A 14,826-nucleotide genomic window follows, 5' to 3' on the forward strand; every position below is an offset into this window, starting at 1 on the left:
TTGCTGGCACAGATTACTTCCTTCTGTGTGCCAGCTCTGCTGCCCTGGTTGGCATGTTGCTCCACCTGCTCCCCATCCCTGCCCCACACTCCTCGCTCACCCGAGTGGGGAAGGGGGAATAACAATCTGGTAGTGGCTGCTTCTCTTACTACACATCTGTGTATAGATAGGTGATGTGAATAGCCCATGCAGGGCTCTTTATATCTTTTTACTCCCCCGCATAGGTGCACAGCAGGGCTCATGAGGTACCCCAGAATAAGTAATTGTAGTAACATGATTCAAATTTTTTATGCTTGTCTGCATCCCAAACAAACAAAAAAGATTACAATACTCTTTTTTATATAAAAGGATAAATAGAGCATTTTATTAACACTTTTTGCAGCAACAAAAGTGACACAGTCCACATCTTTTCATTAAACACAGCAAAAGCTATGGTCACATTTTACATCACTTTGAGGCACAAAGCAAAATATATTTTTTCCTTAAGGTCAAGGTATGATTTGCATTTAAAAAAAGAAGAAGAAGAAGAAGAAGAAACAATCCTCAAGTTGTATATTGCAATAGCAGGGCCTCCAAACACTAGCACAATACAATGAACAGATTAAAAATCCAGAATGGATTGTTACATACAATGATAATCATTTGATTTGAGTTGGGAAATGGATCACCATTGTCATTTTTAGAGCATTAAGAAGCGGTCAAGTGTTGCTAACTTTAATTTGGCTTGGTTTGGTTTAATCCCAACAATCCCAAATGTCTACAACAAGCTTAATATAAAGGTACTATATAGACTAAAATATTATGCACTTTATAATGCATTGCACTTATTGCTTGGTACACTAATGTTGCAATTCTTCTTGAGTTATGCTAAGAGAAGATAAGCATAATGAAAGTAGAAGTAATGCTCTTCCTAAATCCATCACTAGTTATTTGCCACTTTGGTTTATTGTGAGGATTGTTACTCATATTCAGCATTCATTATAATTCTATTTGACAAATACATTTTTGAATTCAGGGATTTGTAAAATAACAACATTTTCTATAATTACAGTATCTTCAATAAACTTTTATCTGTTTATACAACTGTGCCACAATATGACAAAATAGGAAAACTATCAAGAGAAGAAGGATGATTAAATTATTTTCTGTTTCTTTCATTTAGTTCAAAATATTCTGTAAAACAAATACATCCATTTTGTGTAGAGCTACTTGCTCATGGTAATTTTTTCTTTGGATTATTGGGGGGGGGGGGTAGGCTATATCTTTCTTTTTCTTCTAAAGTGATTTGCAACCAGTACAAAGTAATTTACTATAACTAAAAATACACTGAAACATTTCTTGCAAAAGTTGTTTTATAGTCTGCATGAAAATTCAGATTGAACATTATATGTTGTTTTTATACTGGTTGGTAAATGTAAGGAAGAACATGACACATACTATAATTTCATTATATTCTGTAAAGAATACAAATAAGAATTTGTGCCTAAACATTTGATATAAAACACCCAAATAAATTCTTTTATTTATCACAGAGTAGCCTGCAGCATGTAATCACCACAAATATACAGTCTGCCTTTTAGAGCCTGATCCAATTCCCATTGGAGAGAAATGTATCAATCCCTTATAGATGTCTAGGACTGAATCCTTCTTTCTTGAAGAAAGTCCTTGTCTTAGACCAAACACACAATCTCTACATTTTACTGATTAAACGTGTATAGTTAACACAATCAGTTTATGATCTCTTCCAATACAGTGTAACAAATATATAAGTGCATTTTTTTTAAAGATCAAGTACTTTTGGCTTTCTAAATAGACTATTAGATGTGCCAACTTAGTTGGTTAGTTGTGCTTTAATCCTTAATTATGAGCTTCAGCTCATGTATACTGAAAGTATCTAGTTGCCTCTATAGTTTTGACCAGTAAACCCTTAAAACTCTAATGTTTATAGAATGGATACACCCGAGAGGAGGTGATGACATATCACAATTCATACAGATTGCACTTTAATGGTAACCTTATTTTTAAACAGACCTTCCTGTTTGATATGTGTTTACATGTTTATACCACATTCTTTGTGTGCAAACAATCACAATGAATTTAATCACAAACACTACAAAATATATCCAATATTGAGATTTGTTATGAATAATCTTCTCTTTCCTTATAGCTGTATGAGTCTTGGACTTCCTCTTGTACAAATTCTTCTTTCTTCTCCCAACCATTTGGCCAACCACCATTGACCTGGGTCGTAGCACCATAAGACTTAGTGGTACCATAATTTATGTAATTCTGAGTAATGTCCCCTGTCTCTTCGTCAAGTTCATCTTCATGAATAAAACCACATTTCTCTTCACTTGTCTGTTCAGGGTCAGCCCAAGGTTGTTTCTCTCCCGAAGCAAATATGCCATAGAATATAACTCCTCCATAATGCACTAAAGCAGCAATAAGGAAGACATACTGCCACTCTTCACGTGTCTGTAAAGAAGAGTATTGCTAAGTCAAAATAGCAGCACAGACTGGATGGCTGTTCTGAGCTGAAAAGGCTGATTAAGGCACTGAGGCTATAATTTTCAAAAGAGCCCAACTCCTGGGCATCTAACTCCCTCAGGTTCCTTTGATAATCCTAGTCTAAAAGTTCAATTTGTACAACTGCAGGAGATTTCTGTTACTTATTGGCTAACTTCTGTAAAAATCAATTAACAAGGCACCTCCTCTATCATTAATCCATATGCACAAGTCAACATGACCAGCTAACCAAAATATCTGACCCAATATTCAGGTCGGTTTCAGCTCTCTTACACTGCTGTGTGCAGTGCAAAACAACTGGAAACCCAAAATATTTAGCACCCTGAGAAATATCCCGTTGCCTGAGGAAATCCTGCCTGCTGGCATCTGGCAGAGGAGTGGCAGTGGTTGAGGGGAAAAGAGTGTTGCTGGTGAGGTCCTGGCCCCAGTCTTGGGGAAATGCAAAATCTGTGTCAAGCACTGCTCAGTTAGACCAAAGAATCTGGACTGTTGTTTCCAGTTCTAGGCCTCAATCCTGGAACCATTGAAAACTATGGCCAAACACCCATTGACATCAAAGAGGATAAGAGGGCGTCCTTATGGAAAATGTTAACCAGTTAAAAAAGGAAAACATCACTATATTTCAGAGTATCATGAAACAATTGCACTGCTTCCAATTCATTCAGGTTTATTACTGCTTTCCCCTGCACTACACTTGTTCTCTCTTCCATGAGTACTTTCAGTCACTAGACCTTATTCTCCTTTTGTACTTTACTTTTAGTTATGAAAAGTTTCAAGGACTATTTAATCCGGGAATATTTTTTAAATGTCGTTTTTTTAAAATGTACAAAATTCATACTTGAAATATGTGTCAAACTTGCTATTAATTCCATCTAAACAATTTAAAACCTTGTTTGTGTGCTGAAAGGTTTGAGCCTTATGAAGGAGCTGGTTACTTTAAGAGAGGGTAATAAATATCCACATAAAGACAGTTGCAGTCTGGGAAATTCAACAGAGCTGAGGAAGCCAAGGGGCAGGAGACTCCTGACTGAGGTGGCATATGACAAAGGTTGCTCAGAGGTTTCCAGGAAGTCAAAATACTGGATAGTTAGTGGATAAAGCCAGAAGTTAAGGGATATGGAAAGTAATTTTAGGAATGAGTTTTGTCTTTAATACTAGTGGAATTAAACTGCTCCACTTGAATTTAATGAGAATTATTTTGAAAACCACATTACAGCTTACCTTGTTCTTTGTCATTGCTCCAACAATTATAGGGCAAACCATTCCAGACAATGTCCCAACTCCATTAGAAATTCCCATTAAGATGCTGGCATACCTTGGGGCTATGTCTAAATGGTTGACATTGAATCCTGCAACACAAATACAAAAGTGCATTCCCACCATAAAATGTGTCCATGACTGTTTATATAGAGCCATTTTTGGGGTGCTTTACAGGACAATGTGAAGTAAGACTAAATATATGAGACAGATTCGTGTTTTAAGTTTAAACTGAAAACAGCTTATAAAATGATACCAAATGTATTTTTCCCCCAAAAAATCTGTTTAAAAAACAAACTCTGAGGAGAGAAATTGAACCCACAAAATGATTAGGCTTTGGGGGAAGTTCTCAGAGAAGGACTTGCAGTGTAATTCACATACTTTTCATGTTGTAAATTACAGATTTTGTGTGTCACTTCCTGTTACAGCCTATGTCACTTCCTCTTCATTTTCTCCACATTTATCTTCTTGGTCACAAAAAGCATCAGGGTAATGGCTGTTTTGTGTGGGAGGGTAAGATAAAATCAATAAAAGGAGACTATTTTAAAAAGATTTCATATTTGTTTGATGTAAAAAAAAAAACATTTGTGTTTATTTCCTGCAACTCCAATAAGCAAATTCTTTTCAAATGTAGACTGCCACTGTTCAAAGAATCTTGTGCGGGGGAGAAAGTGTTTCTAGGAAGTTACAAGATTCTAAAATTCCCCCAAATAAACACCAAAAATATATGAAAACAGAATCTGAATACCAGGATCTCTAGGCATCAGAGAAAAAGATAGATGGTGCAGGGAGCACAACTGATAAAAAATAAAGTATAATACATCCTTTCAGGGCCCAATTTCTTACAGAAAGTTTGTGGTAAACACTGGACACGCCACAAAGTTCTCTTAGTTAGGTATTTTGTTTGTTACTAGGTTTAGAGGAGTTTTATAATGATGGAATTAAGTTATGTTTCAGTAGAAGAACTAGAGCTGGTAGGTCTTGCAGGGTTAATGGGTTTTAATGAGAGATTGGAATAAGGATACAGTAAATGTTTAACATAAATGATCATGGACGCTGTTCCAGATATAAGGACTTGTATGCACAAAAGGAGTTAGGTGCCTAAGTCCCAGTTTTGGGGTCACTGTGATGCACAAAACTTCTGCTGAAACCCCTATGCCCCTAAATTCAATCAGCACCTACTTTTTTGCAGTAAGAGTTCCCTAAGTGCCTATGTTTCTGCTTCAGGGCATGCACACTGCTGCCTCCCTCTAGGTGTCCAATCATCTCTCTCTCTCTCTCCTAAGCCCTAGAGTGATTCACAAACAAGGGGAAGATAGGAGTTCAGTCACCTAAATCTCATGAGGTGCCCAATCCCCATAGGCATGCTCAGAGGTTGCCTACTGAACTGGGCCTCCAGCAAACTCACACACAACAGCCGGGAGGAGGGGGGGGAAGGGTGGAACTCCCTCATAAATTTTAGCCTAGTGGCTAGGGTACTCAGCTGGGAGGTGGAAGACCACCACTCGCAAATCCCTCCAGTGGCTAAGAAGGGATTTGCTTCCTCTCCAGTGGGTGTTTTAACCACTGAGCTATGAGATAGTCTGATGTGGGAACTCCTCAGTTTCTCCTGTTGAACATGCTCCACCATGGATAAATAATTAAAGACTTTAGAATAGGGGGACTAGAATGCTCTCTCTCTCTCTCTCTCTCTCTGCCCAGAAAGAGTGAGAGCACAAATGTGAAAATGACTCTATAGGCTGGTGGTTAGAGCATTCAGCTGGGAGATGAGAGTTCCAGTTCCTGTGCTCCAGTGACTTTTTAATTATTTATTGAGGGGTCAACGGCAGAGACTGATGGAGCCCCACACCAGAATATCCCATAGCCCAATGGTTGGAGCACTCACACAAGACAGCCCCATTTAAATCCATTTTCCTGCTCAAGTGGATGGGAGACTTAAACCTGGGGTCTCCCCCATCCCGGATGAATACCTTAGCCATTGGATTGAAAGTTATGAGGGAGCTGCTGCTCCTCTCCCCGTCCCATGCCAGCCACTTACTAAAACAGTGTAAGCACCTGACTGCAAGAGAAGGTTCACAGCTGAGAATTGCTATCAGAGATAGGTGCCTATCTCCAAGACTGGGGCAGGGCTTAGCATACAGCCCTATCGTCATCATCTCCCATTGGGTAGCTTAGGCAACTGCCTGCCTAGCATGCTGGATTTTGTGAATTGCAGTCTAAGGTGCCTATGTCTCCCCATTCAGTGTAGAGGAACGTAGGTGTTGAACTCAAGATTTCTGAATTGCAGTGATTTTTAAGCACCAAAAAGTTACACATTTTAATGCTGAGTGTCACAAAGCTTAACTCCATTTGTGCCTGCAGGGGAGAGGTTGCAAAGATGACAGTGGGAAAATGATGCAAAGGCAGATGACCCCGGTAATGCCAAGTGCATGAGAAGGGAAGTATGAGTGCTGAGATGTAGGCAGGAACGGAGTTGTGCAGAACCTTAAAACAGAGAAAGCAGCTTCCGAATATGCACTACATCAAGAAAACAATAACTGATTTTATTATTTTGTAATACACAGTAGAAACAACATGTAAAACTCAAGCTAGATTGTTGGAAGGCAGATTCCAAAGCAAAATTTACAGTAATATATTTGCATTTATCTACATGCAGGGTATATGGGTGCAGGGAATGGAAATACTTGAGCAAATATAATATACAAGATGTGGTATTCATTGTTCTTTTCTCTGAAAATGATAATAAATAACACCAGGCTGAAACCTGAGGTTCTTACTCAATTTTAATGTCACTGACTGAAAACTGAGTGAGGACCTCACATTATCTTTTTCTTGAGATGAAATAACTTCCCCCTATTAGCAGAAATGGTATCTTACCGGATATGGCAAATCCACTGAAGCCCACAGCGAGTACCAAGAATGAAATAGCCATTCCTTTACTATGAGAATACCCCACCACCAGAAGAAGAGTTGCTTCCATACCAAAACCTAAGGAAATAATATAAGGAAACATATCAGTTTTAACTACCTATTAAAAAGTGCAAGCAATAAGGCACCAGACCTGGTACTCATTTTGAAAAAGCAGTGAAAAAACATTATTTTTTATTTCATTATTTTAATTGGTATTATAATTATACAACTCTTTCCCCCCAAGAAAACACACACTTTTGCAATGTCAAATAACCTCTTTGTTCAGTACTTGCATACCAGCTTTTTGTAACTGTCTGTCTCTTTTCACAGTGATCCAAATGCACTACCTCCATTATGCAGGTGAAATTTGCCCTATGGCTATCTGTATTAAAGGCTGAAGTGCTGCATAGGGCCTAAGTATGAATTTCACCCTCGAACTGAAGGAGTATCATTGTAAGAGTTATATTCTCTTCTCATATGTCCAGTCACTAGAAATTGAGACTATGAGTAATGCAAAGAATATATAACAACTTTTCAAGGGCACACAGAAGTATACAGTAGACGGCTAAAAATTACACACACTGGGCCAATTTTCCCCGCTACTTCATTTTTCACTTAGACTCTGTCTGCAATTGTGGAAGTCAATAATGTGATAGTGTATTTATTTGTATGTATTCAGCCATTTGAATAATGTTGTTTGGTGCACACTAAATTGTTGGGAAGCCCTTACCTTAATCTACTGTGAGTAACTTCAGATAGCTCTAAGAAGTCTTAGACTAGAATTCTGCCTATAACCCATTCATACATTGTGTGAACTTTTCTAATGTCTCCTTATTAAAGCCACTGTTTGTAATCTTTTTGTAATGGCTACCACATGTCTACACCAGAAGGGGGTTGAATTTCAGTGAGGAGAAACTGGGCAGACAGGAGGAAATAAAACAGGGGAAAGACATGTATGAAACCTTCATCCCATGGTGGCAACCACCATTCCCTCAGTAAAATTCTCTATGTCCCAAAGGCCAGGAAGAAAAAAAAGGGAGGATCAAGGAGTGGGAAAGGAGCCTGAGAAAGAAACTCTACTGGGCATCTTGGGCCTGATTTTCAGAAGCATTTGGTGCCTACATATGTGGATAGGTCTGATGGGATTTCAAAAGTTTCTAAGCAGGTTAGTCACCAAACCCCCCTTGATGTCAATGACACGTGAATACTTAACCTACTCAGACCTTTTTTAAAATCTCACTAGGCTCTATCTGCACCTTTAAATATCTAACGGTCCCCTTGTCTCTCTAAATAATTTCTCCAGTGAATGAAATAAGAAGGCATAAGTGGACAACCTTGTATCTCTGCTTGGAGGTCACCTTCAGTTAGTAACCACATTTGTTTAATAGCCACATCTTTATCATACAAGTAAAAGGTGAAAGTGATACTTAACTTAGCCATGGCTCCTAAATGAACATATGCAATTTATTTATGGACTCTATTCTAAATCACATTCATAAGAACATAAGAATGGCCATACTGGGTCAGACCAAAGGTCCATCCAGCCCAGTATCCTGTCTACCCACAGTGGCCAATGCCAGGTGCCCCAGAGGGAGTGAACCTAATAGGTAATGATCAAGTGATCTCTCTCCTGCCATCCATCTCCATCCTCTGACAAACAGAGGCTAGGGACACCATTCCTTACCAATCCTGGCTAATAGCCATTAATGGACTTAACCTCCATGAATTTATCCAGTTCTCTTTTAAACCCTGTTATAGTCCTAGCCTTCACAACCTCCTCAGGCAAGGAGTTCCACAGGTTGACTGTGTGCTGAGTGAAGAAGAACTTCCTTTTATTTGTTTTAAACCTGCTGTCCATTAATTTCATTTGGTGGCCCCTTAGTTCTTATATTATGGGAACAAGTAAATAACTTTTCCTTATTCACTTTCTCCATACCACTCATGATTTTATATACTTCTATCATATCCCCCCTTAGTCTCCTCTTTTCCTAGCCTCCTTAATCTCTCCTCATAACCCCTAATCATTTTAGTTGCCCTTTTCTGAACCTTTTCTAATGCCAGTATATGTTTTTTGAGATGAGGGGACCACATCTGTACGCAGCATTCAAGATGTGGGCGTACCATGGATTTATATAAGGGCAATAAGATATTCTCTGTCTTATTCTCTATCCCTTTTTTAATGATTGCTAACATCCCGTTTGCTTTTTTGACTGCTGCTGCACACTGTGTGGACATCTTCAGAGAACTATCCATGATGACTCCAAGATCTTTCTCCTGATTAGTTGTAGCTAAATTAGCCCCCATCATATTGTATGTATAATTGGGGTTATTTTTTCCAATGTGTATTACTTTACATTTATCCACATTAAATTTCATTTGCCATTTTGTTGCCTACTCACTTAGTTTTGTGAGATCTTTTTGAAGTTCTTCACAGTCTGCTTTGGTCTTAACTATCTTGAGCAGTTTAGTATCATCTGCAAACTTCAAGGTATACGGGAAACCTATAAATAAGGTAGAGTGACTTACCTCCACAATTCATTATCTTTCTCACGGTAGTGGTTGAAAGAATTTGCCTGCTTCTTAGGAAATCTGCAATCTGTCCCCCAATAGGCACAATAATGGTCATCACTAAATGCGGCAAAGCAGATAACATACCCACCTAAAATAATGACAGATGGGAAGTGTTGGCACCATAATAAAATATTGATTTATCATTTTCTGAAGCATCAGGCCATCAACAACTACTTAATTGATTCTCTACAAGTCCAGGGTAGGTGTTTAAAGCAGGCATCTTGATTTTAATCGTATTAAATGAGTGAAATGTGACAATTTGCATGATTGTAACTTGCCATTTTCTCTGCTAAACGATAGGCAAGACAAACTGGGAATCATGCACGGAACTCTAAGTACTAAATATCACAGGATACAGATCAATAGGTAAATTAAGTCAGGGGTTTTCAGAACTAAAAAGCATCAAGAAGCACAGAGGTCCTGGATCTACATTCCTTGAACTTTCAGACTCCTATTGAGGCCAGTGGAACTTTGCAATGGGCAAGGAATTGAGGATGAGGCCCAGAGTACTCAATGTTTAGAAGTCATATGTAAGCTACACACTAATGACACACACAGATGTAAATCAGTGGTATTTTTCATATGATTGGCTCCATACACACACTAAACTTCACAGAAAATCCTTCACTGAAAATATATAATAAATATGTATGCCAAGGATAATATTAAAAATGAGGGTATGTGAAGAAACAGCATTTCTGTGATACCTTTTACAAAATGCACTATGATCAAAGGCAGAAAATGATCTCTTCCTTTTTCCATCTGAAGTGTGAAATTCTGAACTTTGCTGTAGTTTACAAGATAGAAAGCTAATCAGATGGCCAGATTCGTCTCTGATGAAAGCAGGTGTTACTCCAATTTAGTCAGATATTTAGAATAGGAAGTAGCTGCAGTATTTCAGGTACCACTATAAGATACTGGCAGGTAAATGTTGGCTTTTCAGTTGCAACCACTGTCAGTAAACAAGCTCCATGCGAGGGAGCTAAAATATTGGTCCTCATGCCAAAAATATTTTTCTAGGTTTACAATAGGTGGACCATTGTTTGAATATCTAGCTCTTAAAATAATTTTGGGGGCTAAAACGTTAAGACTAACTCTATATGAAATGACCATTCTAATCATACGCCCAATAGAAGAGGTTTCTTTAGAAACATACACTACAAAAAAGTTCTTAGAATACCCCCAAATAGACTCATTTCCTTAACCCAGAACATTGAACAGTACATAGGCTCACATGAAGACTAACATTTAAATTTCCAGATTAATTTATCTGCTGTACAAAAACAAGTGAAACATGATAAGCAGCCATGTTGCTTGTTCATCAGCGAATGGAAAGGGCACAATGGATTTGAACTAGAACTTCTAATATTTCCTCTTCTGTGAAAAAGTTAGAAGCAGTGTTAAATTCCCATAGACCATTCACACTTTTCTTTGAAGCTGCACTATTATATAATGTATATTAAGGAGGGGATGGAATCAAAAACCGTTTTTGGAGGTGGGAAGATAGGTGATCAGAATCCAATCCTGGATCTGGACCTGAATTTCACCACTGGTCCCTTTCTCTGTGTGATTACTAAACCCAAAACTCAATCTGAACTTTGAGAGAGAGAATCTGGATATGAATTTTGCAGCTTATGCCCATCTATGACTGCTGAATGCCATAATATAATTGTGATTTTATCCTATAATACTGAAACAATTCTGTGGCTACCTAGGGTTTTCTGGTTCTCAATATGCTGCACGCCATAGACACTTGGACCTTTATAGTAACAACATGGATAGAATTTAAACCTTCCTGCACCAAAACCTCAGGCCCCTACCACTTGAGCTAAGAAAAATTTCTGTTCGCTCTTTGCAGCATAGGACCTAAGACACACAGGTGATAAATTATTATTCCATCTATCTAATGGGCAAATCAAGGGCCTGATTTGCTCACTGACTTCCATGGAAAGACTGCTTTGGATCAGTCCTTATTGGTCAGATTGTGCCACTGACCCATGTAAGGGGTGATACATAACAGCATCAACCGCAGGGAGAATGGAAGGTGCAATTCCTGGGTGAATGCCCCAATGCACAGGGGACCATGCAAGCTGCACCATTTTTTTTTTTTGGATGATGCAGCTTGCTGTCCCCCTTATTACCAGTGTACTCTCCAGACCAGTGGAGGGAGGTGGAAGGGGATGCTCCTACTTCCCCCGCAACTTCAAGGAGCTTCAAGAATTATAAAACACTGGGAAATATGTGCTTACAATTTTCCCACTCCAAGTAAAGATCTAGAAACAAGATTCGTCAGTTATTGCTACTCAAAAATATCTGATGTTACATTATGATAAAATACCTTGCTTATTTCAAACCCAAACACCTCTTCAAAGTAAGCAGGCTGACTAATAAGCAGCAAATAAAAAGTCCAGCTTCTACAGAAGTTTGCAACAATTATTGCATAGACAGGCATAGAAGTAAAAAATTTTCTCCATGGAGTCTTGTATTTCTGAAACGTGGAAAGAAAAGCCCAGTTAATATTTTATTGGTTAATGAATATTACGCTTCCCTTATCATGCATGCTATTTTAGCCACTGTTCAAGGGAACAGGTGCTTAGCTTTACACATGAGTAGTTCCATTGGCTTTAATGTTCATAAAGTAAAACATATGCATAAGTATGTGGAGAATCAAAGACTTAGCATAGAAACCTGAGCAAATGGACAAATGTCTGCAATAGTATTCAGTGAAGCAACTCAAATTTACTCAATACTGACAGGTTTCAGAGTAGCAGCTGTGTTAGTCTGTATTCGCAAAAAGGAAAGGAGTACTTGTGGCACCTTAGAGACTAACAAATTTATCTGAGCATAAGCTTTCGTGAGCTACAGCTCACTTCATCGGATGCATTCAGTGGAAAATACAGTGAGGAGATTTCTATATACACAGAACATGAAAAAATGGGTGTTATCATACACATTGTAAGGAGAGTGATCACTTAAGATGAGCTATTACCAGCAGGAGAGCCGGGCCGGGGGGGGGAGGAGAAAACCTTTTGTAGTGATAATCAAGGTGGGCCATTTCCAGCAGTTAACAGGAATGTCTGAGGAACAGTGGGGGCGGGGGGGGGGGGGGAATAAACATGGGGAAATAGTTTTACTTTGTGTAATGACCCATCCACTCCCAGTCTCTATTCAAGCCTAAGTTAATTGTATCCAGTTTGCAAATTAATTCCACATATCTATGCAGGGGACACCAGCATAGGGCCTAATCACATCAGCCACACTATCAGAGGCTCGTTCACCTGCACATCTACCAATGTGATATATGCCATTATGTGCCAGCAATGCCCCTCTGCCATGTACATTGGTCAGACTGGACAGTCTCTACGTAAAAGAATAAATGGACACAAATCAGATGTCAAGAATTATAACATTCATAAACCAGTCGGAGAACACTTCAATCTCTCTGGTCACTCGATTACAGACCTAAAAGTCACAATATTACAACAAAAAGACTTCAAAAACAGACTCCAACGAGAGACTGCTGAATTGGAATTAATTCCAATTAATTCCAATTCCCCCCCCCCCCCCCCGCTGGTAATAGCTCATCTTAAGTGATCACTCTCCTTACAATGTGTATGATAACACCCATTTTTTCATGTTCTGTGTATATAGAAATCTCCTCACTGTATTTTCCACTGAATGCATCCGATGAAGTGAGCTGTAGCTCACGAAAGCTTATGCTCAGATAAATTTGTTAGTCTCTAAGGTGCCACAAGTACTCCTTTTCTTTTTACTCAATACTGTCATTCATATTAGGCAATGCTATGATGCACCAAGCTCCTGCTTGACTGCTGCCAAACTCTGTAGGTACCTAAACTCACTCAGCACCTAAGTTTTCAGGGTAAAAGTTCCCTCAGCACCTAAGTTTTTGCCTCTGGGCATGTGCACTGCAACCTCACTCTAGGCTTTCAGCCACCTATGTCCTACCTACCTAAGTCCCAAAAGGATCCAGGGGAATATAGGCAGAGGAGCACCTGTCTCACTCTTGGGACCCAATCTGGTAGGCATGCTCAGTGACTACCTACCAGATTGGGTCCCATTTTGAAATCTGTCAGGTGGTCCCCACCTTATGACATTTAGCTCAGTGGCTAGAGTGCTCAGCTAGGGTGCTGGAGACTGAGGTTCTATTCTGCCTCCACCACCATCTGAGGAACAGGAAAGGATTTAAACAGGGAGCTCCACACCTCTCTCAGGAGAGTGCTCTAAAGAGCAGGTTAGGGGATATTCTCATAGGGAGTTCCTTCAATTCATGCGGAGATCACTACCTAGGCCCCTAGCAAGATTTGAACCTTCCACCCTGCCTGCCAAGGCCACAATACTAACCCCCGAACTACAGAGCCAGGCCTTGCCTGTTAAAGCAATTCCACTTTGGATAAAGACTTAAATAGTCACTGGGCCAGAGAGAGAGAATGACTCAATAGCCTGATGGTAGGGCACACACATGCTCCAATGGCTCTTTAATTAGTTAAACACAGTGGAGCACCTTCAGCAGGAGAGGTTGAGGGTCCCCCATTAGACTATCTCATAGCTCTGTGATTAACGGGTGCCTCTGAGTGGTGTGTGAGCTCCTTGTTCAAATCCTGGTCCCCCCTCAGGCAGAGAGGGAAATTGAACCTTGGTTTCCTATGTCCCAGGGGAGTGCTCAAATCACTGGATTAAAAGTTATAAGGTAGGTGGCACCAAAACAACCTCCTCCTCCTACTGTTGTATGTGGAATGAGTAGGCACCTAACTCATTCTTACAAGAAACAACTTAGGCACCTAAGTCACCTGACTCCAGGAGAGGGTCTCCTCGTTGTGTATCACATGCAGAGATAGGCATCTAATTCTTGGCAGGGTTTAGGACACAGCCCTCCCCTCAGCATCTCCCACTGATTAATCTAGGGGACTCCCCACCTAGCATGTTGGCTTTTGTGTATCATATGCTTAGGTGCCTGTCTCTCGGCATGATTGTATAAGGAGTCTAGGCACACAACTTAGGCTTTGTGGATCACACAGTTGTTCCTGTGATTTTTCTAGGCATTGTGTTGCTCACTATCACAACGTTTAAGTTGATGATCCAGGTCCCAGTGACTTGACTGGAGCACCACATTGGGCCAAGTTTCTTCCATATAGGAGTATATGGAAATTACTTCAAAGAGGTTTCCTGGGTGCAGCTGAGGGTAGGATTAGGTCCATTATGTCTTGAAAACTGGCATGGTTCCAAAGGGAAGTGGTGAAACTCACTCTAATACAGTATGTGCAATGCCCTGTGCACCTATTAAGTTCTACTTAAGATCCTTAGACAGGGTTAAGTGAGTCTTAATTGGTGAGAAGGGCCTGGTGAATGCCCTGGGAAGAATGTCATACTGCACATATCAAAAGCAATTAAGCCATTAATACAGACTAATCACTTCCAAATATAATTTTGAATCCAGTTTTAAATAATGAAAGTACAAATAAATGAAACAGGAAATCTCCAACCCAAACCTGAGCAGAATATACTGACTTCTCTTTAAATAATATTTGCACAAGCCTTAGACGT

General features: G+C 39.5%; 1 protein-coding gene across 2 annotated transcripts in view; it reads right to left on the reverse strand.

The window, feature by feature from the left end:
* Positions 1–1,251: 1,251 nt before the first annotated feature.
* The window catches only part of SLC17A6 (solute carrier family 17 member 6), a 48,804-nt gene continuing 35,229 nt past the window's right edge, over positions 1,252–14,826 (reverse strand). For both annotated transcript variants that reach the window (XM_007067925.3, XM_043549515.1), the window contains 5 exons: positions 11,603–11,752; positions 9,220–9,352; positions 6,661–6,771; positions 3,748–3,875; positions 1,252–2,475 (listed from right to left, as the gene is read on the reverse strand). In XM_007067925.3, coding sequence (XP_007067987.1) covers positions 2,140–2,475; positions 3,748–3,875; positions 6,661–6,771; positions 9,220–9,352; positions 11,603–11,752 — 858 coding nt within the window. In that variant the 3' untranslated portion in view covers positions 1,252–2,139. The remainder of the gene's footprint in view (positions 2,476–3,747; positions 3,876–6,660; positions 6,772–9,219; positions 9,353–11,602; positions 11,753–14,826) is intronic.

This window comes from Chelonia mydas, chromosome 6, assembly GCF_015237465.2.
Source record: "Chelonia mydas isolate rCheMyd1 chromosome 6, rCheMyd1.pri.v2, whole genome shotgun sequence".
Taxonomy (NCBI): Eukaryota; Metazoa; Chordata; order Testudines; family Cheloniidae; genus Chelonia; species Chelonia mydas.